The following is a 27780-nucleotide window of genomic DNA, read 5'->3' on the forward strand; positions in this document are numbered from 1 at the left end:
AGCGGTCAGCACGAACGGATGCATCCAACACGGAGCCCGGGTCGAGAACTGGAACTTGCTAAACAGGGGATGTGCCCATGCCACCTGTCTGCATGAGCCATGCGACAGCGGCCGCAGAATATGTGCCCCGTCCTCCATACCATCACATAGGACGTGCTGAACCTCAAATCAACCTCAAATCCTGATGGCGCTTGGTCCGGTTCCCTCTTGGCAATTCCCCAATTCCTTCTTCTTTGTTGTGGAGTGCTCCGTCCACAGGAGTAAAATGCCATTATTTCCTCTCTTTCGCAGCAGTTCTCTCTCTCCACTCGTGATCTTCTTTCTTTGTCCTAGCCACCTTGACAACTTCTATTAAAACTTGCAGGTTTTACCCATCATGACATACCCAAACTCACCCGTCAGAACACACCAGACTGGCACGAATCTAAGGTAGTTCCTCTTCCCAAACCACCTCTTTACCTATCATATTTCCCGGCCTTCCCCAAACTTGGCGGCTAACGCACTTCTTCTCTAGCATTTGCCTGACGGTTATAGACTTTACACTCGCATCCGGTGACCACATGACTCGGCAGCGACTACAGGCCTTTCTCGACGATAATACCGACGATCTCATATGCCGCATTTCCTCTCCCCAGGCAAATCGAACCGAAGCGAATCTAGCGAGGGTGACAGCTTTACTTGCCGATATTGTCCCTCGATTAGCTGAAACTCCAAAACATTGACATTGCCGACGCAGGTGGATTGGCAAAAGGGACAGACAGTGTATGGAGACGGCGGAATCTCATCCAGAGATTTCCGTGTTATGTACCTCCTCGAATACTATAACTTCATCTCAACTTGATGACCTAAGCCGAGTATAGTGAAGGAAAAAGGAGTGAAAATTGCACCGTGCTACAAGCCAAGTAATTCTTATCCATCTCTTGCAATCTTCCAATGTATCCCGACCCTTCCATCGTGATTGACACGAAGATGCACATCTTTCACTCTATACAAGTCTGATACTTGCAGAATAGCCTACAGCTCACCAACCCACTGCTTATCATCCTCGTCGACATAGTCCTGCAGCCTCTCAATTAAATCCCCGACTTCAATCTCGCCCTCTTCTTCGTGATCGTCGTGGTCATGATCATGATCGTGGTGCTTATGAGGCGGGAAAGGAATCTTGCCAACAACTTGGATAACTCCGTTCTTAGCAACGGCATCCCGAGCCACAACTGGAACCTGTCCGTTGACGGTGATGCTAGTGAAGGCGCCAAAGCGTGTGATGTCAACGCTGACATGCTTATCGTGCAGGAGAGTGGTGAGGTCATAATGGTGGCGATCCACACCCTCTGCACCGACTCGGTCGACGTTGCCGTACACTTCGTCGCTGTAGAGGGTGACGTTGGCTACGATCTGGTACTTGAGAAGCGCTTTCAGGATGGTGCGGCCCTTCTCAGTGTTGAATAAGAAGGCGTTGGCCTTGGCGCCGAGTTTCTCGAAAGCACGGTTATCTGGGGCAAATACCGTGCTTCCATTAAGCTTGACGTTGTGGATGAAGTCGACAAAGTTAGTCTTCTCATAGGCATAGAGAAGGGTGGAGAAGTGGCTAGGGAAGAAGGTGAGTTCTCGCCCAACCATGGTTGGAGGGAGCAAGATTCGGTTCACAGCGTGAATGACACCATTTGTAGCCCTCTAAAATATACATTAATTATCGCAAGACTATCTCGGCGGACCGTCTAGGAAGCACTTACAATATCGGGCCTTACGACCTTGCTGAAGAAGTTGATCTTCAGTCCTCCAAAGCCAAAGCTCGCTCGCACCCGCTGGGGTTTGCCGCCGAGTAGTTTCTCCTCGAGCAGAGTCGGGAGAGTGTTGGTCTGGATGAGTTCCCGGGCAGGGACCTCATCGCGGACAATGTGATATTTGATGGCGGCCTTTATAAACTCGGCATCGGGCTTCTTCTTGAAGGGGAAATGCTTAAAGGCCTCATCTGCGGGCACGAAGACGGTGTACTTCGCATCAGTACTGTTGAGGAGTTCAACAATATCATTGTATTCACTAATGAGCTCGGCGAACTTGGTCGCTCGATCGCTCTTTTTGATGAGCTCGTAGATGGTGAGAGTGGGCTCGTCCTCGTCATGATCTCCGAGGGCACGGAAATCTGCGTATTCTTCATCGAGAACATACTCGTTCTGGTTCTGGGCATCAATGTCGGAAATGGTGAATGGCCTGACATGAGACTCGTCATCCCACACCGCGACCTTGGGGATTCCCAAAGCCGAGGAGACGGTCAGGAGTGGCAGAACAACTGTGAACTTCATCTTATGAATATTGATTCTCCAGTGAGACTTTAAAAATTCACTAAAAGAAGTGGCTCAATTGGAAAGGCGGTAGGCTTCCTTTTTATGAGCTGCGGTACGCGTAATGTCGATGTCGTCAAGACGGCGATGTCACGTCATTCGTTGGCCGAATCAGTGCTTTTTGCTTTGTACCTTGCGAGTGGGGATCGGACCTCAGATCATGCAGCTCTGAGCTTCGTAAAGAGCCTGGTAAATCGAAGGACAGCTTACAAGGAGAACGCTCTGGACGGGAATGAAGCTCCGGATGCGAAGCTCTTTTAGAAGATTTGAGATTCTCTATGGTCCGGGTGGGAATGGGGATTGTGAAGACTCGAGTCGGACGGATTTTGGGAAATTCCGTGGCATCCGGCACAGACGTGAAATGTGCGAGTCTCCCCCGCATTCATCGTATCGTGTCGCTCACCAGTTTCAAAAAGCCAATTGAAGCGACAATTTCGCCACGCTTGGACTTCAATTGCTATGTAGCATGACTAAGCATCTATCAATACCTTGCTCATTATTGTTTGTTGTGCAATCGAGCTGTTCAGCAAGGACAAACATCATGATTCATGACTTGGGTCCAATTGTGTGAGCAAACAGCAATTGATGCTTGATCTCGGGAAGTTGAACGGCGACTACCTTGGCGGGTCGTTGCTACAAAACTAATTGCATCACTAACCCATCCTGCCGGGCCGTTCTTCTTTATTCCCCCTCGGACAAAGGTCAATTCGTGCGCCCGCTCTTCGACGATTTTTCATTTTACCCCTCTTGACTCCTCTCCCGCACCGCATGCACAGTTAATAGGCTCACCGATTACCTTTGTATTATGAAAATAATTGCATAATTGCCAAGCCCGGTGATCTGGGCCGACATTGGACGCCCCAATGCCGTCAACCACGGAGAGCAGCCGTAACTTAATTATATTAATGTGTGTCTTCCCTGCCGGATGCACTCTACGGTCTCTATTCTGACATTAGGAGCTTCTTTATCCGTCACCCTATGAATCTATCCTGTAATATGAAAGTCCGCGTAATCGAAGTCTCCTCCTTGGATGTGCCGCTGTCATAATTGGGCACACTAGATATAAAGTGCGGAATGTTGCTGTCTGCTGCCAATGGCCGTTGATTCTCGAGTTTTCCGATATCCCAACTAGCATCGATTTGTGCCATTCTCGAGTGTGATCTACCACCCAATTGCCAAATACCATCGCTATGAAGTTCCGAAGCGTTGCATCAATCGCGACTTTCGTAGGCCTCGCTGTCGGCCAGACGCCTGCCGGATTCGAACCCGCGGTCGAAGCGAACCTCGCAGTTAGTTTCGGAAGCAAGGCAGTCGATGAGCCCGGCGCTTCCTTCACGAAGGAAGGTATGGCAGACTTGATATCCTCCTCGAGCCAACCACCCCGAGTTTAAAAAGACGGCTTCTAAGTAATTGAGTAGAAACCGCTGCTCTCCCTACAATAGGCACTGCCGAGCCATTGGAGGGCACCTACATTCTCGCGGTTATTGGTCCGTGTCTCCAATGAGTCCAATCTCCAAATTGACCTTACGTCGGGATCCAGCAAAACTAACGAGAACCTAGACATATCCGTGTACGTTTAATTTCGACCTTGGAATAAATAGGAAATCTCTGATATCCTCGACATGGGGGGAGAAAACGGTATATCCCGCCACTGACGATCGCTCTTTAGGCCTGCCTCCTTCACTCCAGGCAACTACGAACCCCGCCGAAACATGCTCCACGCTCTCGTCGCCGGCTTCACCTCTAGCAAAGAAGCCAATGCGGATGGCCTCTACATCCTCGAAAATGCCGATCCCTCCGGCCCCGCCGCTTACATCGGTCCCTCGCCGCCGGCCGAAACCCCGCCGAAGGCGCACAACTACGTCGAGCTCCTCTTTGAGAAGACTGATGCGTACAAGGAGCCCCAAGTTGACTATAGCGGGTTCAATAATAGGCTCGGTGTAGACGTGGCGGAGCTCATTGCTACTCTTGGGCTCGGGGAGCCTGTGGCGGCCAACTATTTCAACGTCACGGGCGTTTAGGTAGCTGGTCAGTCCTGTTTGGAATGTGGGTTCTTGCGAAAAGCCTGGCGGCCAAGGAAAATTTTGGCCGGTGTTTGACCCTTGGTTCGGCGGGAAGCGCATGCACGGATCTAGGAACGATGGTCCTTGATTATTGTGATGATTTCTCCAAAATACTGGTACGCCTTGAATTGACTGCCAAGGTCTCCCAGCTACAGTAAACAGCTGGGCCACTCTCGCCTTAGAAATTGTACTTCATACCCGGCTGTGCCAAACTGATTATCTTCCTTTCCGTAAACTCTTCCACACCGGAAATTCCACCAAAACGACCATAGCCACTGCTCCCGCCGACTCCTCCGTTGGGCAGCGTCGGTTCGATATACACGGTTGGCCCGTTCATGTGGCAACTACTAGCTCGAATCTCCTTGGCTAGGTCCATGGCCCTCATGACGTTGCAGGAGAATATGCTCGCACAGAGAGAGAATTCACTATCGTTGGCCAACTGGACAGCAGATTCATCCGTCTCGAACTCTATGAGTATCATGACAGGGCCAAAGGACTCTTTATGGTCTAGGTCCATATCCCTAGTTACACCTTCTAAGATGTGAGGACGTATGATAGTCTTGTTTGAGCCTCTGATCTGCAAATCTCCTGTGAGAAGGGATGTCCCGGAATCGACAGCTGATTTGACAAGGTCGAGAACTCTTGTCGCTGACGTAGGTGTAAACAATCCTGATATAGAGACCTCCTCTACTAAGTGGTTGCCGCACTTGAGAGATTCCACGCGAGAAATTAGTTTCGTCTAGAATTTGCTCATAATTGACTCATGAACGATGACCCTCTCGGTAGACATGCAAATCTGACCATTGTTGGCGAGACCGCCGAACACAATCGCCTCTACAGCATCATCGATGTTGGCATCCTGGCGGACAATCACAGGAGCCTTTCCACCAAGTTTGAAGACGCACTTTTTTAGACACGACGCCGCCCAGCCAGCAATAATGGTGCGCTCGCTGCCTGTAAAGTTGATGTGGCGAACTTTCGGGTGCTTCACGGCAAATCCAGTAATTTCTGGTGCTCGCTCCGGACTGCAGGGGAGGAAGTTGATGCACCCTGCGGGGAGCCCAGCCTCAGTGAGAGCCTTTGATGACAAGGCTCTGAGACTTTGGGCTGTGCTCCGAAGGCAATCAATTGACAATAGAAGAAAAAAAGTGTGGCCAAACGCCCGGTAGATATATTTGTCACATTTATGTACCAGCAACAACCCCCCGTATCTCATTCTTCATCTGTCCAGACCACGGCATTCTCAGTAGCCCACTCTCTAATCTTGTCAAAGTTGCGGCACGTATGCGTAGTGGCGTAATCCGGCCAATGGCCCTCACTCCCTTCAAAATGACGGAAGCTGAAGACGCCAATGTCGCTCTGGCACATGAGAGCAAGGCGTAGTGCTTCAATACAATGGTCTGCGAGGTTGCTTTCGTTAGTTTTTTTTTTTTTTTTTTTTTTTTTTTTTTTTTTCAACAATGGACATTTTATCAAGCTGTTCGCGCGACTAGTGGTCTGGAGAGGGAAGGCAAGGGATGAATACACACCAACATGGCCTCTCAAGTCCTCCTCGTCCGTTTCCACGTCGCCCCCAGTATGAGAATAATACTCCTTGAAGGAGAATTGGCGGAGAAGGTTAAGGCAGTGGAGTTGGTGAAAGACTTCCATGCCTACGCGGAATCCTTCAACGCCTGTGACGGGATGCTTTATCGTCATGGAGTCTGGCGCTAGCCCAAGCCGAAGGGCCTCATCTTTCGATACCATCTGATCGCCGACTAGGTTCCATTCATCGTTAGTCAAAGGGGCGAAGGAAGACGGGGAGAGAGAGAGAGCGGGTGGGATAGGATCTAGAGATCTCGGGACGTACCATCGCCTGTGATGGCCTCCCAAGCCTTGTCCACCCCTGGGCCTTTGCCTACGTAAATGGATGGCTGGTCCATGGTCGGCAGTAAATCGAACTTAACCACCTCATATTCAACGACGCTGAGGGCCGGCGCTTGAGAATTCGGATCGATCAGCACAACATGTTCTACGTTAAAAGGGGAAGGAAGTGTACTCAACAACTTACACCAGGCTGAAAAGGCTGTCGTAAATGCTGTTGCATTGAATTGTGCTCTTGTCATATAGAAAGCGAGTAGGAAAAGCAAGAACGAGGTTGAGAGTAGGATGGTATGAATCACCCATATCCACTGTTTGACGAGTCGTGCAACCTTTTCTCGCAACGTGCAGTTCTCGTATTGAAGCTTAGTCGTGAAGGAACTCTCTTTCGTAGGCGGTAGAATGGGTTGCTCCTCATCAAGAGGCACTGAAGTGTATGTCTTGGCCATCCTGGGTTCTCTATAGATTGGGTGTTGTTATATGAGAAGATGAAGCGAAGGATAACCAAGGTCAAAAATTACTAAATGCTCGAAGGAAAAAAAATAGATGGATGAGAGAAAAAACGCCTGCGTAGACGAACAAGAAAGAAACAGGAAGATCGATGGAACTAGAGATTGGGGGGAGGTGATTTAGTTCTAGAGAGAGACCAAGCTGCTCATAGAATCTATACCCGCATTCAATCACGAAGTGAAGTGGGAAGCTTCGGGCGTTCGCCAGATTTGGGATGCACTACCCGCCATGTGGGCATTACTCCTTTTCCCGAGGAGTTGAGACGGTCGACGAGGTGAAACCTGGCATTTTTGTCCTTATTGTGGAGTCGCGAGTGTTAGAGGGAATGTCTAAGCGACTTGACGTGCCGGTTTTCCCCAGATCCTAGATGACTCCCTGAGATCACCATGGATCAGGATCGTCATAGAACATGAAGAAGGCATAAGATGTCGATAGGATGGATGGCACCTGCGCGCCTGACAACTTGTGTCAGATCCCGCTGCTACATACCTCTCCTCGGCAATATGAGGGCAGGGATTGGGGGAAAGTACGGGGTTTCATTGGCTGTTCGACCAACATCAATTCAGGGCCCAGTTAGGGGTCGTGGCCCTAACACACCGCGCGCGATGATCAAGGGAGAGCGAACTGGGGACCCTGAGTGAAACCTCAAGGCCTGACCAGGTCTCCAGAATAGGCGAGCCATGCCCATTTCGAGCATTGCCCAGTTCTCCGCAGAGAGAGACGCGGGAAAAGTTGCCAGTGCACCTGGCCGATTTAACCGTTGGACGTCGCCTCCGAGAATACTCTAGCCGGGCGTTCAACTGCTACTATCCCAACCTCCAGGTTAGGTTTTAGACTTGTTCCCGCGATATCCTCATTGCGCCCCTCTAAATTCTCAAGGCCGCACTAGTGCCACAGGTTCTTCTCGTCAATGGCAAGCGGCTTTTTGAAACCGAGGAGCTGGTCACAGATTCTGTCAAGTGTATCGTGAACTTTATTTTGGGCAATGGGAGTTAAAGCAAGCTTACCACGACCTGCCAGTAATAATGCGCCCGCAGAAACTAGCATCTGCGGCAGGTCTAAATCGTCGGGGCAGGCATGGAGCCAAGGATGAGGGGGGCCTCTTTGCCTATTGTCATGGATGCCTCATTGAGTCTCATGGCCGCTCGAAGCACGGACGAAATGCCAACGCCCGAGGCTTCCAGAGTCCAGATGCAGGCACAGGCACCGACTGGGGCCGGGTAACGGCACTTAGCCTGTCATCGTCTCTCTGTCGTGGTTATTCTCAAGGCTAAGGGCCAGGAGGATATAGAGTTGTCATCATCTCCACCCTTCATCTGGTCTCTCACGTCTTTCACTTCCTCACCCACCATTCCAGATTCGGCTTCTTGTTTGCAGTACTGGCTTGTCTTGGTCCTTTCGGCGCTGGGAGCCCTTGTTCACTTCGTTATCTTACCTTTATAGGCTATTTGAGATAGCCTGGTATATACATTTCTAAGACACGTCGCTTCGCTTTACTCCCTTTTTATTTTCCCCCCTTTTTTACCCACGCACATTCGTCACCATGCGTTCTCAGGCATTTCTCCTTGTGTTGGCCGCGGCCAGCTCTGCCGTGTCGGCTCTGACTGTGCCCGTCCACGATGCCTTGGTTGAGCGGGACCCTGTGAGTAAACACGGCACATTGACCCTTTTAACAGCGTCGTAAGGCCACTCTTGCTGATCGAGCCATTGTAGGATTTCGCTGTTCGTTACGAACCCATTGAAGTTCGCGAGGTATGTATTACTATTGGCACTATTGGATAGCGGAGTTGTACCAGTAGCGCAAGCTAATCATTGATTGATAGCCTCATCACCGAGGGAAGAAGAACGGAAACGCCAACAACAAGCGCGAAGAAGAGGAATACCTCGAGACTCGGGCACCCCATCACCGGGGAAAGGGGAATCAGGCCGCCAATGCCAACAACCGGCGGGAGGTTGAGTCCCGTGAACCCCATCATAGGGGTAGGAAGAACCAGGGCAATGGCAACGCCAACGCCAACGCCAACGCCAACGCCAATGTGCAGAGGGATATTGAGGCCCGAGAGCCCCATCACCGCGGCCGCAAGAATCAAGGGAACGGTAATAACCAGCGAGACCTTGAGGGACGGGAGCCTCACCACCGGGGTCGGAAGAACCAAGGCAATGCCAATACCCGGGGGGGTGTCGAGGCCCGCGAGCCTCATCATCGCGGGAAGAAGAATGCTGGAAATGGAAACTAAGTTTAGGGAGGAATCTGTACTGTATTAGTTTGCACCACAGGGTAGCCTTGGTAATAGGAAATTGATCAGCACAGCCATCGCGGCATGTTTGTAATAATAGTTCCTGGGGGATGGGATTGTCTTGTCCATCGTTGGGGCGGTTCTTGCGTGCTTCGTGGAGGCGTGGTGGTTCGGCGAGGATTCATAAGAGAGTAGGTTCTTGTGCGCAACGCAAGTAGTATAAAATCCTTCATTAGTTCTGTGCTACCCCGGATGAAGTCCGCTGGCGTACATGTGGAGGAGCTATATGAGGCTATATGCCTACGGCCGAATGCTACTGTGGCACTTGAAATTTGTCGGATCAACTTGGCCGTACGAAGGAAGAGTGGGGCAATATTGCTTAACAATTTATATTAATCCTTGGGAAGGTTCTCCCTACCCTAGTTGTTTCCCGTTACCATCTCAAGGCCACCCCGGGTTCTCTACTTTTGGAGGAATGGAATGACAGTCTCGCAAAATTGGTCGAATCCATCCACAAAACACACATGACCTGCGTTCTTGATAACCTTGAGCTCCACCTCCCTTTCCTTTCTAGCGTCAGCGAACCCCTTGGCAATCTTGGCCCTCATATCTTGCATCTTAACAGGTAAATCCGCATCCTTCTCTCCGACAACAAGCAGTGCATCCTCACACCCTGCACCGACCTTACCCAAAAGGGGCTCCAGATCGAACTCGGCGCTCCGCAAGGCAGCACAGCACGTCTCGAAGCCATCGACCGTTGTCGACTTCATCGACTCATTCATCCGGGCCGCCTCTTGGGGATTCGCAGCGAGCCACTCCTTGCCGAACCATCGTTCCAGCGTCGCCTGTCGGATGCTCTCTAAAGAGCCTTCTTTGCGCGCAAGAGCAACTCGATCTCCAAAGGCATCCGGAACACCGGCATTAACCGGTGACGCGGAGATGGTATCGCATATGACGACTTTGTTGACAATGCCAGGGTGCTGGGCGATGAAGTAAACGGACATGGCAGCGCCCATGGAGACGCCAATTCAGGCGTGAATCTTGGAAAGGTTGAGGTGCTTAAGCAGCGCTGCTACATCGTCCGCCATGGATGAAAACCTCGTGGATGATAGGTCAGACGGAACACCAGACTTGCCGTGTCCGGGCTGATCGAAACGCAGAGGGCGGAAGCCGTCGGAGGCTAAGCGCTCGACCACACGGTCCCACGAGGTGTGGCCTGAGACAAGGGAATTGGCCAACAGGACGACGGGGCCGTTGCTGGGATTGCTTGAGAATGAATAGGAGAGAGCCCTCCCGTCGGGTAGTGTAAACGCAGTGGCCATCTTCTGGTATGCTGGGCGTGATTTCAATTTCTGCGGGGCGGAACTCGTAAAACGGGGAGATTGAAAGTGACGCAGGAGCTCGGTTCCACGATTTGAGTGTCCGAATGTCTGAAAAGGCGAGGCGACGACGGGACTACGGCCTGGAATCAAACGAAATGCAACATGGAGAGTCAATCTCATAGCGATACGTCCCAACTAACCGCGGTTCGCGAAGGCTTCAAATCCGACGTCACGCTTCAATAATCAGGTCACCCTCTTGTTTGTTGATGCTAACAGAGGGTAATCTCCGTATCAGCACAGCTTCCCCGCATCGCTTCTCCACAACCAACCATGCTCCGCTTCCCCAAAAGCAGTTTACCGAGGGAGCCGGTTTACCCTCCGAGTCCCGACACCCGACACGAATGAGACCAACCGGCTGATGTTGCTCTTCTTCAAGATTACGCTAAGCCCACTGCGAAATGAAGTAATGACATAAACACCCACTTACACATTTCCAACTTTCCGGCGGACGGATGCATGTTTCCTGACCTGATCTCCTTGTCCGCTTTCACTACTATCAAGTAGGATTGGCATTTTCGCCGCATTATCATCGAGTGTTGAAGTATTGGTTTTAAGGATAGAAGTGTAGTAAATGAAAGGACCCAATCACGTCCCTCCAGAACGTTGTGGACTGGCTCAATGCGCCCGTGGCCTCTCTAGTCATATACTTTGCTAAGAAAAACTTAGATTTTATGGCAACGTTGCTGATCATACTGATCGGTTTGTGTTCTAAATATTTTAGAGAAAAAGAAAGGATGCCGATCGATATCCAAGACACAAAGGTTTGGAAGCCATCGTCCAGGGTGCATTCCTTGGAGACGCCATAATAGAAACGGTCATAGCCCTGAGGGAGCTAGGTCAGCGCCTGGGCTATTCGATACTAGATCCGCCAAAGTCTTTCAACACGTCCCAATATCTCGGATCTGGTCATCCCCCATGAATCGGTCACCACACTCACATTTCGAGATACTGTCACGCCGGAACAGTATCTGCTTCTTTCTTTTATTTGTCTAAGGACCTTAGACATTTCTGGGGAAGGATTGTGTTAATATTGTATTATATATAAACGCATTAGATGGGAATATGGTGGCCAAGATTTCAATTCTCGGTCTATCATCATGCCTTAGCAGTAGTACAAATGTGATCAATACGAAGTAGGTATCTGCATGGGCAAAAGGACTGCGCCATTTATGAAGAAGTAATCGCGTGCGACTTAAAGTCATGAGGACAGCGTTGATGGTCGAATACGGATCCCAAGATCGAGGCTCATGCCCAATAACCACCGCCTGTACGACGGAGGTAAAATACGACATCGGCGAGTTCCATGTTGAGGCAGATATGGGTCAACAATGATGCAATGATTGCAAACTACTACCGAGAAGGTTGCAGGGTGCAAATTCTACCCGAATCGCATACGAGCTATAACTCAGAAGTCTCCCCAAAAAGACATCGGAGCCGTCCGAAATTTTCCTTGCCAACAACGGATCTCTTGAAAGAATGTTCAGTCACAATCATGGGCAGAGAACTCAAACGGATCCGCATGAGCGACATTCTTTCTTATTTTTTGCGAGCAGTGGACCTCTGCCGCGTGGAAACTCACATGGCAGCTCCGTGGCTATTTCGCCAACACAAATATCTACCGGAGGTCACCCCCCAGAGCCAATAGGCTCCGATTATCATTATGGGAAGTTCAGTAGAGAGTAGTCGAAGTGAAAGTTGTCGGGAAATAAATCTCCAAACATTTCGTTTGGCTCCTCAATAAAGCAACCAGTATCCTCTTGTTCGGCTTGTTCTTCCACAACAGGGTGGACGAAGACGGTGTCGACGTGGAGCTTCGCATGTAAATTGCTACCCTCTGCCCCGTGTGACTGATGAGGGCCCCAGCAGGTAGTCGATAGCTGTGATATACTGTAATCTAATATTTTCCACAGCATGGACGGTTTGAAAGTAATATCGGTACCATCTATGGAGGACTTGCTCCGAGCTTCGTTCGCAGTAGATTGGAGATCTCGGAGAATCTCGAGCTATTTAGTAGATATCCACGTCAGTCCGTTTAGATCTCGCAAGGAAGTCTTTCTGTGTTAGTCGAGACATACTTGATAGTTAATATGAGGCCACGTCCTAGATATACCCTGGATAAATCTTTCGCACTTGCCCATGCCTTCAAGTGCTTTTGTGGACACCATCCGGTCTCGGGCAAACTGAAGAATCCATGAGATTGTGAATGTAGCGGCGACTATATGTCCAATCAAAGGATCATTGACCTCGAACCCGAGACTTTCGCAGGTATCAATCAACCGAACTATCCAAGCAGAATGGAACAGAGCCTGGTCGATAGTCTTCTGAAGGAAGAAACCAGATTGAGTGGCCCGACTATTGCCACGCAATGCGAGCAGGTGGACGAACGGGTGGTTCAAGAGGGCATGGGAACCATGAAAAACAAACTGCATCAGTATCCAGGGCCTCCAATACTCCGCATCTCTTTGGAGTTCATCGAGGTGCCAGTTCTGGAATGCGGTATGTCGGAGTAGGTGTTTGGGGTAGATCTGAGCGTCAAGATCATATAGCTTGATGGCCAATTGGTTGAAGGTGGACGTAGATGACCACGCATTCTCAATTTCCCCGCAGCGCACGGCATGCAGATAAGCCATAATCTCTCCCCAGGCGGATATTGAACGAAGGGAATAAGTGTTTATTCCTAAGTCGCGTACCTCAGCTCCTTCGACATCCGCTCTGCCTTGTCTGTGCCCCTGTCTCATATGGCTAGGGAGAGGCAGAGGAATAGGTACACTTTCCGGGAATGGAGGAGGACTTGGATCTTGTCGGAGAACTGTGAATTGAGGTGTAAAGATCGTCTCAAGCAAGAAGATGCTCCAGGAGCATCTCGAGTGAATATCGGCCTCCTGGCGCGATTCTGGTTGATCTTGGAGAGCAAGTCGATGCAGAACTTCAAAGCGAGCGGCTGTGCCAATGTTCATCCAGGCCTGCGGCTGTTTTGCTTCGTAAGAACGCTAAAGATTAGCAACATCCAGGCAACACCAGAGCTAGAGAACTACTACTTTTAAGCTCACCTAAAATGTTGTGCAGAGATAACAAGCAGAGAGCCCGTAAAACATTAATGTTCGCGGCTCCCTCAGCTACGATATCGTCAACAGTGCGCTGAGCCGACTTTGCATAAAATTCAATAGCATCAGCGCGCACCCCAGCGTAGTGAGGATGATCTGAGTAGCGCACTGCAAGTGCAAGAAAGCTAAAACGTAAAAACCGGGGAAACGCAGTGAGGCGAGCTCGCAAGCTATCCAGTCGGAAGAGCGGTAGCGGCTGGAAGTAGATTCTGGATTTGTAGATCTCGCAAAGATGGTCCGCCACCTCTTCTGGTGGCTCAGGATTGTCGAAAGACCTATTACCACGATTAGCCATGTCAGAGGTTGACTTTAAAGTGACTGTAATACTGTGCAGCATACCATGCAGTGGCAGCTGTCGACAGACACTCTTCAATTTGTGAAGGGGTTTTGGGTGTGGCATTGCCATCTTGTGAGAGATCATTCGGTTGCTGAGCTTGGATGTGCACACTCTGGCGTCTACGTAATTGTATCCTGTTGATAAATGTTGATAAACTATGGCATGAGCAATCGGATAAGAGTCCAAAGAGAGAAGAAGTACATACAACTTGGACTTGGCAACTCTTGGTCCGGCAGCAGCTTTCGGCTGTTCGCGATTGAGATAGAAGCAGGTCTGCTTCAACCGCTGACAGAACGAGCATGCAGGCTTCTCGCCGGGGCATTTTGTCTTCTTCCGCCTATGGCGGCGAGTCGCGGGCAGTTACACCTTAGCCAATTAAACTTGCAGATAAAAGAGGGCTCGGACTCATCTTACCGACACGGCTCACAGGCATGCCTTACCCGTTTATTGCTATGCATGAGGTTCCGGGCGTCGTGAGACGGATGTAAGGTAAGAACACGGAGTATAGTTGAGACTTGAGAGGCAGAGTTGATTTGAGGAACAGACCGGACTCCGGGCAAGGCGGAGAGGTGATCGATGTTTAATCTCCCTATCCGCTCACGTGAGCGGATCTAGGCGGCATCTGGTCCCATCGGGGATGAGACCCTTGCCTTGCCCATGCGGGTTAAGCCCACGCTAGTGATTTGTGGATCCAGAGGACTTTATCTGGGGTACTTACCCCAGATTTCTGGATTAGCTTATCGGGAGCTACTTCGCAGAGATCAATGATATAAAAGCTCTCCCAGGGCCTGCTATTCAGAAGGAGAAAGCTCCGGCGTATCTCGCAGAAAATATCTTGTTCTTCTATCCACAGCGCACTTTTTTTTTTTTTTTTTTTTTTTTTATCAGTATCATATTGCTTACAAGTTCCGAGATACGATGGCTTCTATTGACATTGACGAGAAAGTCAAACCCACCCGAACTACTTCCTGCGTCGAGGGATCTGTCTTCAACGACGAAATCGACAGACAGGCGCATAATCTTGCCGTTATCAACCATGCGCTTGGTCAGATCGGGTTCGGCCGCTATCAATGGCAGCTCTTCTGCACATGTGGTTTTGGGTTTCTGCTAGATCAGGTAAGTTACGAAGCTGCCTACTCCCGACCTCAGTGTACTAGTCTATAAAGCGTCCACAAAGTCTCACTGTATAATTTAGATGTTACCCGTGGCTGTGAGCTTGGCACTACCTCAAGTCACAAAGCAGTGGGAGATCAAGTATCCCGAACTGATCATCTTGGCGCTCTATGCCGGCAGTCTCGTTGGCGCCCTTGGCTGCGGCCTGACCGTGGATTTCCTCGGCCGAAAGCGAGTCTGGCAGACATCTTTGCTAATCGTCACCATTTTCGCTTTGGTATCAGCTTCGTCTCCCAATTTTGCTGCACTGTGCGTGTTCGTTGGATTCCAAGGTCTGGCAGCGGGAGGAAACTGTAAGTTAGGTCCATTGACCTAGAGGAGTGCGTGCTTTGCACAGACGACTCGTGCTCACCGGATATAGTTGCTATTGATCTCACCGTATTCATTGAGTCGCTGCCCAAGTCGAAAGATTACCTCCTCACCGCGCTTCCTCTTTGGTGGGGGCTCGGAAATGCTATTGGTGGACTGCTAGGTAGGTTCGAGAAATGAAAATTGAACTTTGCCAGAATATTTACCAAATGTCATAAACAGCATGGCCCCTCATTGCGAGGTATTCATGCCCACAAGGAAGCAATCCCGATACCTGTGCCAACTCCGGCAACATGGGTTGGCGATATCAGTACATCCTCGTGGGAGGGTTGGCTTTGATAATGGCTTCCGCTCGTATCTTTTTCATGAAGATGGAGGAATCTCCGAAGTGGCTTGTTGCTACCGGCAAATTTGACGAGGCTGTTGTGGTTCTGGGCCAAATCGCCCGAACAAACAAATCCGATTTTATGATCACGGCCAATGAATTTCTTTCCCTTGACACTCAACAGGCGGCGACGAGAAGCCGGAAACGATCAATTCTCGCTGGCCTCAATAACATCAAGGGCCTATTCAATACCCGGAAGATGGCCTTTTCTACCTCTGGAGTGTTGGCTCTCTGGGTCTGCATCGGCATTGCGTGAGCTTCACCAAAATACATCATAACAACCCGTAACAACGGGGCACGCTGGAGATCTAGGCTAATATCGTGGGACAATCAGATACCCAATTTACTCGATGTACCTTCCCATATATCTCCAGAACAATGGAGCAGACCTAGGAACTGGAAGAACCTTTCAAACGTATCGCGATTATAGCATTTCTTCGACTGTCGGTATATTCGGTCCAATTCTAGCCACCGTACTTGTCAACGTCCCCTTTCTTGGTCGAAGACGGGCAATGGCCCTGACAGCGTTAATCGCAGCCGCCTTTTGCGGAGGTTTCACCAGCGTTCGGACCGAAGGGAGCAACATTGCCTTTTCCTGCATGATCAGCTTCTGGCAGAATGGATTTTACGCCATTCTCTACTCGTAAGTTTTGGATACAATTGTCTTTGCCCCTTCCATAGGGTTAATTATCTGATCTTCACAGATACACGCCAGAGATCTTGCCAACAGCTTTGCGTGGCACTGGATGTGGTTTAAGTATGGCGAGTGGAAGGGTTGCATCATTATCCGCCCCAATCATTGCAATCTATGGCAACTTGAACACGCCTGTGCCGATTTGGGTCCTTGTTGGTGTTTATGGCCTCATTGCTATTATCGCCGTTTCCCTTCCTTTCGAGCCGAAGCACTTCTCCGAGGACGAGCGGTATTAAGGAATTGCTCGATAGATCAAGTGCTGAAGATTGCCGTTCTATTGGATGGGAACTTGCGTGCGCGATGATAAGTGTGCTCTGGTGGTTGATATATCTTATAAGAGTCGTTTACCAAGGTGAATGCAGAGCAAGTACATTTTCCGTTTAATGACCTAAACTAGACTGGCATCCCAGTCCCTGATGTGTTAATGTGTGATATCAACAGTCTTCAGGGCCTTCTCTACTGGGGAAGGAGACAGTCAGAGAAGTTTTGAGGAACTACGCTCGGGGAAAGGTCTGGTGGGCATTGGGCGGAGCGGGGTGACCGTGTATTACTTACCTTAGGCTCTAAAAACGCGACTCTATTTTCTCCACTCACACAATGTAGTCATTTAGTGGTGTGTTTTGAAGAATGGCAATCTTACTGGGCACATCTGTGTAAACTGAGTCAAATGGCTCATGGCCATGGCGATAGCGGAAGTGGGCCTGATAAGAGAGTGAAGCTTATCTTGATCTGAACCGACGACGGTGTAAGTCGACCCGGTGAGAGAATGTATGGAACTCACCTTCCAAAAAGTCGATTAGCTTGGAGGTCGTCTTACATATACGGCTCCCTGCATATACTAAGGCAGGCCTATCAATGCGACCAGCTGTGGTGGGCCCGGAATACAACCTTGTTTCCAACATGAAAGGTGGGCCCGGATGGTAGAAAATGCACGGCTTGCAAGGTTCTAGGGCCCAGAGACATCGCCAGAGGGTGCGAAACCAGCGAAACCACGGATCGATTAGCCCTGCCAGAGGACCTAGCAGAGGCACTTGTAGTTCGCCCGACGAAATAGGTTAGTTATTATGGTTGCGGTGGACCTGGAAGTAGACATCAATCAAATCGGAAAATGCACTCGTTGCCGCTCCAATGCCTTCCGGCCCCACTTCTTTGGGGAATGATGTCCAGAGCCGGCCTCCGTTCCTCGTCTCTCAAGTTGGCCCTTTGATAAAGACTGCTCTATAAATTGATCAGAATCAATTTTGACCAACTAAGAACATATTCTAAGCCTCCAATGCCATTGCGCGTTGCGGTATTCTTACAGCAAAATATCATCCTCCATTCCTCCCACACCACATCTGGCCTGTGTTTATCCGCCAATGCCCCTCGTCATGTCGCGTCAGGGCCCAAGAAGCAAGAACGAGCCCATTGTTATTATCGGGGCAGGAGTCTTTGGACTCTCGACTGCTCTTGAGCTGAAAACAAGGGGCTACAGTCAGGTAACGATTCTAGATCGTTATCTTCCCCCAGTGCCCGATGGAAGCAGCGTGGACATTTCCCGCATTATTCGCGTCGAATACGCCGACCCCTTGTACGCGAAGATGGCTCGTGAGTCTCATAAAGGCTGGCTGAGAGGCTATAAAGATCACTATCACGAATCGGGTTTTGTCATGCTTTTCGACAAGGCGAAGGGCAACGAATACGTCCAGAAGAGCCGAGAGGTTAGCCGGGCTCTGGGTCAAGAGATCACCGAGTATCCCAATCGAGATGCATTGGCATGCGCGTACCCCGGGATTCAGGTGAATTTCGAGGGCCTCGAGGCATTGGGAAATCCCCACGGGGGCTGGGCTGATGCGGCGGGAGCCATTCGGCAGTTGAGCGCTCAGTGCAGTGAAGCTGGCGTGTCTTTCCTCACCGGGCCCCGCGGGAGAGTTACGTCTTTGAGGTATAAAGACAAGCGGGTGGTGGGAGTGAATGTTGCCGAAGGAAGTCCCATTCCCGCATCTCAAGTCATCCTCTCGACTGGCGCTTGGTCTAACACTCTGGTCAACTTGAGCCATACCAGTTCCGCCTCTGGTCAACCTGTTGGGTTTATACAGCTCACCGACGGCGAAGCGAAGCAACTCGAGAAAATGCCGGTTATCATCAACCTTAGCACGGGAATTTTCTGCTTCCCACCTACCCCAGGCACCAAGATCCTCAAGGTCGCACGGCATGGTTATGGTTACGCCACGAGGATGAAGGCGGAAAACACTTCGGATCTTGTGTCGTCCCCCAAGCGAGATAGTAATAACGCCGAAAATGCGTATCTCCCTGAGGATGCGGATGCCGCCTTACGAGAGGGGCTGCGGCAGCTGGTACCCCAGTTTGCCAACCATCCATGGATGACGCGGCGTTTGTGTTGGTACTCGGATACTCCGGAGGGTGATTTCGTTATCGATCACCATCCCGAAATCGATGGTCTTTTCCTTGCCACCGGGGGGGCTGGTCAGTAAGTTATTTGAGGTCCCACCACATTCGTCTTCATTAATACTAACGACGACGGTTTCCGCAGCGCATTCAAGTTTTTACCTGTGCTCGGTCAGTATATCTTGGACTGTTTTGAGAATAAGGCATCGGATGACATCCGCCGTAAATGGAGGTTTCGGTCGCCAGTCGAGTCAAGTCCGGGTTTAAAGAAGGGTGACGGAAGCCGGGGAGGTCCTCCCCTAAGGGTCTTATCAGCTCAGGAGCAGGCCAAACTTTAAGCATCTCCCGAGAAAATCTAGGTTAACCTCTTGTAGGATTAGCCCGAGGTTAAATTTGTTTATTGAAATAACAATTGCTTTAACGACGATGCGGTTCACGATGACGTTAACTGGCCAGAGTCATTGCTTGTGAAAATGGGAGCAGGTAAGACACTTCCTTTTTTTTTTGACCATCTCCAGTCATACAAACCACGCTCGGCTGCCGGGTTTCCCTGTATCGTTCAAGGGGTTCCAATATAGCATGTAAGCAAGATTATGTGAGAAGTCCTGAGGCATAGTATACATGTTAATTCTATCGACGGATGATTCTCCGTTTATTCTACTGTTTGAAGGCGGCAAGTCAATGACTGCTAGAGGCCAAAGTAAGAAGTACCTAACTCTCAAATCCCAGGAGGCGGGTATATGCTCAAGGGTAAGACCTCCGGCCATGATGGGTCTGGCCAGTGCACTTGGTGCCCTGAGCCGATTACATTTGTCGCGCTGTGCTGTCCTTCTCGACGTGGCCAAGCTTCCAACATAGGACGTTATGGTGATTTTAAGGTTCGTGCTCGTGATCGTGTAACGTTGACGTCTCGACTTCAAAGGTCATGTTCCTCCGAATCCCACGGATAGGCACAGTGCTCTCTTTGTCTGATCCAGTATCCTCATCAAGGCGCGTCCAGTTGCCCTGTTCGGCTTCGCCAAAGTTGGACTTCAAGCCCTTGTGGTCCTTATTTTTAGAAGATGTCACGACTGAGCCACCGATGGTAACGAGGCCAACCGACCCCGACCCTTGGGGCAGTCCATGGGAGCCGCCATCGGTACCGCGGGTCGTAGCTCGTGGTGACTGGTGATATAAGAAGAGTCTGCGCAGGGCAGGGGCGGATCCGGCGATAAGTCCGATGGCTGTCTCGACATTCGACCAAAGGGGAATATTGCCGATGTGAACTAGGAAGCCGAGGTAAATCAGTGGGTGGGTGGGATCTATGGAAGTTGGGGCGAGGGAGAAGGGCTCTGGACATACAAGGAAGGTCATCCAAGGGACGGTTATAGTTATCGATGTACGGAGTGCGAATGATGGTTGAGATTGAAGCACTTTTGTCATCAAGATGATGGGACTTAGCCAAGGTGCATCATTCAACTGGAGCGGGAAAGCTGGGACGACAGGCCGGGGAAAAAAAGCGACTTACAAAGAGCCGAAAGAAAGGATCGTAGCGACCATGATCTTCTTCGAGAGCCTCATTTGCGTATGCCAGAGAAGTATAGCCGGAAGAATGGCACAGGCGAGATCTGTGGCGATGGTGCTCGCAGTCGACGTGTACGACAAGCCTAGCATGGAGGTGGTTGGGGAGCACTCGCCGCGACCTTCCGCTATGATACTTGGATCCCAGTTGGCCGCGACAGGGCGGCATAGCAGCAGGATGCCGATGAAAGTTGTGATAAAGGTGGCGATTGTCAATCCCAACAGGCTATACACGGCGATGCGCAGCTTTGGCATGGTGGTTGCGATCCGTAGCATGGTCATGCAGATGGACGTTTTGACCAAGCATAACGCCGTCACATAGAGTAGCATCCACAGCATCAAGTATTTTATCGCCTGGACCATCATCGTCTCGTTGAGGTTGGCGTTGCGAGTGCCCAGGCCACTCAGAGCACCCACACAGGCGAGAGCGACATCGGGCAAGTAGATGATCTATGTAGCAATAGGTACCAGTCAGTCCAGTGAGTCAGTGCTTGAAAAGGCTTATTGGAACTCCCGGGCTCCCAGAGAAGAACCCTAATCTCTATCATTCAAGATATGGCTTACCAGACCGCCGAGCATCAAGCCATCGTCCACGCGGAAGTTCCCCTCATGAAGTCGGATAACTGTCCTCAATCCCACCACTGTTAGTGACACTACACCGCCGACGATGGACACCACAAACAGGCTTAGTGCAGTGCCCTCCAGCGGGTCGACTACGCGCTGATTAGGGTCTACAGTCGACATGTTGCTTCTGTAGGTGGAGGGAACGAATGACTAGGAACCCGTGATAGAGTCTTTGACGACGGGAGAGCTGGTATATATCTTCGTGGACATATTCCATCCGATAGCCTTGGGGTAGGAGAGAAGAGAGTGAAAAAAATGGAAATAAGAGAGAGACGTCCAGACTGCTTGTCCCTGGTCATGTGCTTCAATGCCTCTAACATCTTTCCGCTTATACTTCGTAGTGAAAGGATGAAATAGATCCTTTAGCAAAAGGAAGACATCAATCAGGGTGAACTACCTTGCACGGCGTGGGGGTAGGTGCTGGGGTTACCAAAATCGCGTTTCACCAACCAACGGCCGGGAACAAGGATGCTATTCCCCTAATGATCCTTTACCACAGCAAACATCGCCAAGAAATCCCACCCAGAAAAGAAGACAAATACACACTGAAGCAACACGAGACACTTTTACAAGTACCTCGTACAGTGGAGTAGGTGTACTGAGGAAGTTATTTTCATATCCCCTGGGCAATATATGAGGAGCGGCATTGACAACCCACTTGACCCACTGCCCACAGACTTTCGGCTCTGACCACTGGAGATGGCAAGTGCAACTTAGACCCCCGGACAGACTTCATCCCGTTGGTGGCGCCACAGGTCCAGGATGCTGCGGAAGAAGGCAGTCACTTCGTAGAACGGGCCGACGTGGGTTTGACCCTCATATGAGCCGAGAACACCCTGAAAGGTCCAGTAAATAAGGGGCCGGTAAGAGGTCGGGTTTTTCATTTTCTCCTATTTCCTTAATTGCCGTTCATTCAGTACCACATCATCTGGAAAGTAGTTTAGTTGACCGAACCTTTACATCCGGACGGGTCAAACCTTTCGTTGAAAACGAACACGACATTACCTATCGAATCCAGCAAAGAAACATCACCTTACACTTACCTTTCTCCCAGATACCATGGCCACCGTAGGAATCACTGTCCCCTTCACTCAAGCCCCACCATATAGGGTGCATGAGGGAAAGACGGCCGTCATCACGGGCGGTGCTAGGAGTGAGCTTTCTTTCCTTCTAATGCTCACCAGAGCAACACTCTGACAAGTTCTACCAAGGCATTGGTGCCGCCATAGCTCGGAACCTCGCCTCCAAAGGCGCCAATGTTGTCCTCATCTACCTAACCGAGGCATCCGACGCGCCTGCCGCCGCCCTCGCCGCCGAACTATCCAAGTCGCACAATATCAAGGCAGTACCCGTACGCGCCGACTTCAGCACGCCCGAGGGTTGTGCAAGGGTTGTGGCCGCCGTGAAGAGCGACATGCCGCCCAACGCAGAGACGGGGAAGCCACAGGTCGACATCCTCATCAACTGCGCGGCTCTCTTCCACGCCATGCCCCTCGAGGCCGTCAACATAGAGGACTTCCACAAGGTCTACTCCATCAACGTGCTGGGCCCCATCCTGCTTACTCAAGCCGTGAAGCCGCTTCTGCCCAACGACCGCTCGGGCCGCATCGTGAACGTGTCAAGTATCGGTGCCAAGGTCGGTCTCGAGTACCTGACACTGTACGGAGGCAGCAAGGGCGCGCTCGAGGCCATGACGCGCACCTGGGCCCGCGAGCTCAAGGAGCACTGCACCGTCAACTCTTGCAACCCCAGTTCCACGATGACGGACATGCTTCGCGGCGCCTCGGAGGACGCCAAGAAAGCCATCTCGTTGTGGTACCCGCTGACACCGTTGAGCGGCATTCGAGAGTGGGATACTGATGAGCAGAAGGAGATGGCTGAACAGTATGGTGGTCGCGCTGGCTATGCCGAAGAGATCGCCGGGATTGTCGGGATGATCTGCTCGCCCGAGAGCGGGTGGATGACGGGGTGTCTGGTCAGTGCTAATGGCGGACAGTGGATGGCCAGTTGAGGATCTCACGTACCCATCTCGTGATGTACGCATCACGTACGAAGTACTGGCCCGATGGCAATATTAATTGTAAAGATAAATTTTCAATCGAGGCCACAACGCACCAGTTGCCTGCGATACTCAAGGGTATGGTTCATGAACCTAATCTTATTTTTTCCACATTGCTCACGGGGTCCGTCACGTACTCTCATGCTCTCATGCTCTAATCGGGGACCCAGGATAGAAATTATACCTAGGGCCTATGCAGAGGCTTACTTGCCCGCCCCCCCCCCTCCCCCCGAAAACACCCATGGCATGGCATGAATGGCGTGTATGTTTCACGTCAGAGATGATAATGGTATTCTAGTGCAAGTCGCCTGTCTTCGTCTGGTGCCCTGCCCTGCCCTTTCTCTCCTCTCCTCTCCTCTCAACTCCTTCCCGATCCACAAGGTAGTCGCCGCCACTTGGACATCGCACCAAGGTGGGTTGGTTCCAGTCTGCAGGCGAAACCTACATAGCATCCAAAGTTTAGCTACATGTGTGTTAGTCATTCCGGCAGAGAAAAGAAACCTGCCGCCGGTCGAATAAACATGAGCTTCATGATGAATGAGGTCACCCACATGTGCTTCCATGAGACTCTTGCTGCTCCGCAAGGAAGGGTGACTGTTCCTACCTCAGGACGGAAATCTCTTGAATAACCCAGGTGCGTGTGAACTACGGTCGGCTGAAGAGACAAAGAGTTCTTCTGCCTCAACTCTTGGCCTCTCGAAAAGACCACCTACTTGACTGCCTATCTGCATCTTGACTTTCCCGCTCGCTGACTTCAAAACCTCAGCATTCGTCCAATGAGCCAGGATCCTCCCTGTCAGCAGATCAATTGCTGCATCTAATTAGAGCAAGCCCTCAGATCCTGTCCATGTCCTGTAAACCTCTGCCAGAGCCTCGAAAGGGTATGCCGAGGAACTCAACTTACTCGAGAACTGTGTCTGTGAGGCGGCAAACCTCTCCCATCTGGGGAAGTGGGTTGAGTTTCTCCTAGCAATTGTGGTATCGTCTCATTCTAGCGTAACCCCAGCACAAAACACACGAGAGCAGCGTAGAGATACGACAATACCATAAAGCGCTCCCCGTTGACAACATGGGACCTTTTTCGCTTTAAGGTCGCCCAAGATATACGTCTCGACCACGGCCAAGGCAAACGATGAGAGGAAAGGTAGGTGGGAACGAAAATGGCACAAAGAACAAGTGCGCGATGGAACTAGACTTTGTATGGTCCCAGGTCCCCTTCTTATAAAGACTGTGGCTTAGCAGTGCCAGTAGGCAATAGCGGTGGTGTGTTGTCTGTGAGGCTGTGTCGCATATGTACCAACAGATTTCTGCCTAACTGTCTGCCCAGCCATCGCTGCCCTTCCAGTCAAGTTCAAGCCTCGACTATGTCGGCAGGGCTTTCCTAAGACAGCTGCTTGTTGATTAGAATACCCCGCACCATCTCGCCTCACCATCACTCGCCCTGCCGCCTTCGGAGCCACAACGCCATTCACTGCTTGTTGAACATTGTAGAGTTTTATTCCGCATTTTCATACAGAATTATACCGACAACATCGAGTTTCACGCCGGTATGCCACAGCCTTCGTTAGAAATGTCTCCTATCAGCGACAGGGATGACGTTGAACGCCTGGCCGGCCTCGATGTTGCTGGCGTCGATTTTAAAGCTGTTCTACGGAACCCCCCAAAAATGCTGGATATTCAAAATCGAGCAGGGCAAGGCTGCTTCCTCTGCTTAGAGAGCCCTAAACAAGGACAATTCGCTACCCTCGTGCTGTGTCTTCGACCACCAGTGGTGCGTCCGGTGGTGGGATATTCTGGGGGCTTTGGTGACAATCCACAACCAATATACGAGAATGGGCCTTGGCACAATGCCTGCGAGTCAGATAACGACATCTACCGAAGATTAGTGGCAACATGCTATCATCATTTAGGATGGTGGAAAAGATGGCTGCCCTACTACGGGGTCACTAACGTGCTGGAGGTCAACGTAAGGTTGAACGCTCGCTTTGTAATAGTGGAGAGTCGGTCTAACATTGTTGTTGAAAAATGCAGTTTCATTTTGCCGGTTTTGTCGAACCGGATGGGCGCTATCCCATCCAAATGGAATCCGTGAAGCTCGACAAGATCGTAGAGGAGTGCGAGGAGATCATAGCAAGGTGTCCATTTGATATTGACGACAAATGTCTAGGCGACTACCACAGTAACGAATGCCGCAATGGTATGGTCGACTGGTCCCAGCCATGTATCAGGGATGAAGCAGAGAAAGCAGAGCTGCGCCGCAAACTTCTTCAATTCCTCCCCCGCCTAAAGGAATGTGCCCGAGATCCATCAGGAGCGAATGGGCAGCTTACGTTGGAAGGTTTAGCGCAAGAGAGTTGCATCTACGACGTAAGGTATTTAAAACACCTGCTCCTTTCATGACTTCGACGCCCTCTCTCCTCCTATATATCTGTACGATGGAAGCGATTGTACGCTGACCCAGTTAGGGGCCGTAACCGAATTGAGCTGCCTCTTCCATATCACAGATTCCAAGGGACTGTTCCAATGCGCGGCCTACACTTCGTCCTCGGGTGGCAGAAGGATCGGATGATGATAGAATTGCCATTCAGAATCTCATGCGCCTGGTTGGCAGTTGCCATTATCTGGCTTTGCGCCATCCTATGGAAGGGGGGAGGGGGAAACTGGGGGACCGCGTTTGCATTCGCACAGGTCGTTGCAGCGTCTATTTCCCTCATCATTTTCTGTGCCTAACAATAGCTTGGTCTTGATTCAACTGCCGGCATTGGTTAAGGTCGGTTAAGGTCGTAGAGGGCAGGTTATAAAGAAAGGGAGAGTCAAGCAGTATTTCACGATCTTCAAGTATAGGGGCATGGTTGTACTTGAATTGAAGAGTCTTGAAAGATAGACTAAGTACATGGCAGAGTCCGCAGTTCATATGAAAGCCCCGCAACGACCGGTGATCCTTACAATTATATGCTCCGTCCATCATCCAGGGCTTTGTTCGGCTGGTCACAAGTCTGATTAAGTAAATATTCTATCATTGTATCCTCCAACTTATTATCCTGTTCAAGAGGTCCGACCAAGATAGGTAACAAATGAATCCATGAAATATCTCCATCCCGTCGACACCAACCATCATCCATCCTACAGCATCAAAAGGACCGAAACAAATGAGGCCATGGTAATTCCCCAGGTTGCCATATTCGCCGAGGCGGGTGCACCCGAGCGTTGACTAATACGATCAGCAATCCGGTTTGACAAGTCGCTTTGAAGAGATTTCAACTCAGACATGCAGGCGGTGTCATCGGTCTCATAACCATCGGGAACGCAATTGACTATTTCCTGCGCCGCGTCTTGAGTCTCGGGTTTCAGCGACCATTCGACGAAGTCAACCAGCCAATCGACCAACGCGTCGTCGACCTTGTCCGGCGTGGCCGTGATCCAGGCACATTCCGGTTGCGTGCCCGTCGCGGTGCGCGTGGCGGTGAGATAGTATGATTCGGAGAAGTCGAGAACCTCGGCCCGGGGTGTGGGAACTGCGGAGGCGAAGGCACTGACGCGAGACTCGCAGAGGGCATCTAGTGTGGGGAGAGTAGACGAAGTGGTAGACGCCGGGATGTCGAAGAAACCGGATTCCGTTGGCGAATCGGTAACTGGGGTCGAGGTGCTGACGGCCGGGTCTTCAAAAGGGTCGGTCTGTCGGGGCTGATGTCGTCCATCGTTGTGCGGGTGAGCGAGTACGGGCAGGCACATGGCCGCCAAGACGTAGAGGGCAGATCCGATCATTGTTGCTGGAAGGGAAAAAGGATCAACTCGGGTGAGGGTGGTGGAGATCTGGCGCTCGGGAAAGAGTCGGCCTCTATCAGTGTGTATCGATGAGGAGGCTTGATGGAGATCAACACAGCATGGAAGAGTTCGAAAAGCATTTCTAGAGGCCGGCGACCAGCCCATATATAGACAGTCGTCCTCCTCTTTGGACCTAAAGGTTACACACGCGGCCTGGGGCCTGAAACCCGTGCCGCCTGCGCCAGGTCATGCCGGCTGGTAAATTTTTAATTATATTAAACTGATGCGAGGCGGAGGGTTAGCCGAGGGCAATGCCACCCTTGCATAGTACCGCCAAGGCCCTTTTCCGCTCAAAAGCCTCACAAAAGGTCATTTAACCGGCGGCTGCCTGTTAGAATGGCCCGTTAGACTTGAGTCACCGGACGGGTAATTAAGCACTCCATCGAGGTGCGTCCTGATGTTTGCCTCGCCGTATGACGCACGTGAATGTATGCCCAGTTTAGGCACTCGAGGCCGGTCCCTCTATCATATTAGCAGTTGATGAAAGAGGAATGTGCTATGAGTGTTGCATTGAGGTATTACTAGGCGTTTCGCTTTCGGAGCATTGGGCATCATCTGTCCTGGTTTCCATGTCTATGTAGTACGAAGTAGAACATGATGTGGAGGCTACGAAATCGTTCGTGGAGGTGCTTAGGTAATTGGTACTACCCACCACGTGGCGGGCCAGGAACACAATGCACGAGCACAACCGCATTGTATCCCGGTACCTCAATCCAAATAGTGGAATTGAGGTAGTGCAAAGTCATAGTTACTTCGGAACGAAAACGCGAAGTGTGCGATCTTCTTCCGAAGTAGGGTAGGGCGCCCATTCACAATCTGGACAGGGGTGTAGCTGTACCTGACGAAGTCGGTGCAGCGCAATGTTAAAGGAAAAGCACAGATTTAAGCACAGATTACACTCCGTACCTCGGTACTTTGTTGGAAGATC

At 50.8% G+C, this 27780-nt stretch overlaps 8 protein-coding genes and 3 pseudogenes across 8 annotated transcripts; 5 read left to right on the plus strand and 6 right to left on the minus strand.

Annotated features, from left to right (window-relative positions):
- Nucleotides 1-1014: 1014 nt before the first annotated feature.
- On the minus strand, nt 1015-2303 carry SAPIO_CDS4975 (Fasciclin domain-containing protein; the record flags this gene model as incomplete). Its single annotated transcript, XM_016787398.1, has 2 exons — nt 1015-1674; nt 1734-2303. 2 exons carry the CDS (start codon nt 2301-2303, stop codon nt 1015-1017), a joined length of 1230 nt encoding a protein of 409 aa, XP_016642900.1.
- Nucleotides 2304-3532: 1229 nt separating this feature from the next.
- Nucleotides 3533-4363, plus strand: SAPIO_CDS4976 (uncharacterized protein; the record flags this gene model as incomplete). The annotated part of the gene is made up of 4 exons (XM_016787399.1): nt 3533-3686; nt 3785-3829; nt 3903-3912; nt 4012-4363. 4 exons carry the CDS (start codon nt 3533-3535, stop codon nt 4361-4363), a joined length of 561 nt encoding a protein of 186 aa, XP_016642901.1.
- A 220-nt stretch (nt 4364-4583) lies between these two features.
- SAPIO_CDS4977 (Aminobutyraldehyde dehydrogenase) lies at nt 4584-6327 on the minus strand (the record flags this gene model as incomplete). Its single annotated transcript, XM_016787400.1, has 5 exons — nt 4584-4939; nt 5207-5483; nt 5639-5764; nt 5939-6162; nt 6255-6327. 5 exons carry the CDS (start codon nt 6325-6327, stop codon nt 4584-4586), a joined length of 1056 nt encoding a protein of 351 aa, XP_016642902.1.
- Nucleotides 6328-8318: 1991 nt separating this feature from the next.
- SAPIO_CDS4978 (uncharacterized protein) lies at nt 8319-9012 on the plus strand (the record flags this gene model as incomplete). Its single annotated transcript, XM_016787401.1, has 3 exons — nt 8319-8417; nt 8489-8527; nt 8599-9012. 3 exons carry the CDS (start codon nt 8319-8321, stop codon nt 9010-9012), a joined length of 552 nt encoding a protein of 183 aa, XP_016642903.1.
- Nucleotides 9013-9473: 461 nt separating this feature from the next.
- On the minus strand, nt 9474-10016 carry SAPIO_CDS4979 (annotated as a pseudogene; the record flags this gene model as incomplete).
- Nucleotides 10017-10040: 24 nt separating this feature from the next.
- Nucleotides 10041-10334, minus strand: SAPIO_CDS4980 (annotated as a pseudogene; the record flags this gene model as incomplete).
- A 4419-nt stretch (nt 10335-14753) lies between these two features.
- SAPIO_CDS4981 (uncharacterized protein) lies at nt 14754-16632 on the plus strand (the record flags this gene model as incomplete). The annotated part of the gene is made up of 6 exons (XM_016787402.1): nt 14754-14951; nt 15031-15301; nt 15370-15480; nt 15540-15954; nt 16133-16345; nt 16407-16632. The coding sequence occupies 6 exons, from the start codon at nt 14754-14756 to the stop codon at nt 16630-16632; spliced, it is 1434 nt and encodes a 477-aa protein (XP_016642904.1).
- Nucleotides 16633-17766: 1134 nt separating this feature from the next.
- Nucleotides 17767-19122, plus strand: SAPIO_CDS4982 (Uncharacterized protein; the record flags this gene model as incomplete). Its single annotated transcript, XM_016787403.1, has 2 exons — nt 17767-18866; nt 18930-19122. 2 exons carry the CDS (start codon nt 17767-17769, stop codon nt 19120-19122), a joined length of 1293 nt encoding a protein of 430 aa, XP_016642905.1.
- A 535-nt stretch (nt 19123-19657) lies between these two features.
- SAPIO_CDS4983 (uncharacterized protein) lies at nt 19658-21088 on the minus strand (the record flags this gene model as incomplete). Its single annotated transcript, XM_016787404.1, has 4 exons — nt 19658-20049; nt 20126-20196; nt 20292-20794; nt 20909-21088. The coding sequence occupies 4 exons, from the start codon at nt 21086-21088 to the stop codon at nt 19658-19660; spliced, it is 1146 nt and encodes a 381-aa protein (XP_016642906.1).
- Nucleotides 21089-22027: 939 nt separating this feature from the next.
- SAPIO_CDS4984 (Short chain dehydrogenase) lies at nt 22028-22979 on the plus strand (the record flags this gene model as incomplete). The annotated part of the gene is made up of 2 exons (XM_016787405.1): nt 22028-22121; nt 22180-22979. The coding sequence occupies 2 exons, from the start codon at nt 22028-22030 to the stop codon at nt 22977-22979; spliced, it is 894 nt and encodes a 297-aa protein (XP_016642907.1).
- Nucleotides 22980-26150: 3171 nt separating this feature from the next.
- SAPIO_CDS4985 lies at nt 26151-26792 on the minus strand (annotated as a pseudogene; the record flags this gene model as incomplete).
- Between the last annotated feature and the right edge of the window lie 988 nt (nt 26793-27780).

The sequence above is a fragment of the Scedosporium apiospermum genome (genome assembly GCF_000732125.1).
Source record: "Scedosporium apiospermum strain IHEM 14462 chromosome Unknown SEQ_SAPIO_0096, whole genome shotgun sequence".
Lineage (NCBI taxonomy): Eukaryota > Fungi > Ascomycota > Sordariomycetes > Microascales > Microascaceae > Scedosporium > Scedosporium apiospermum.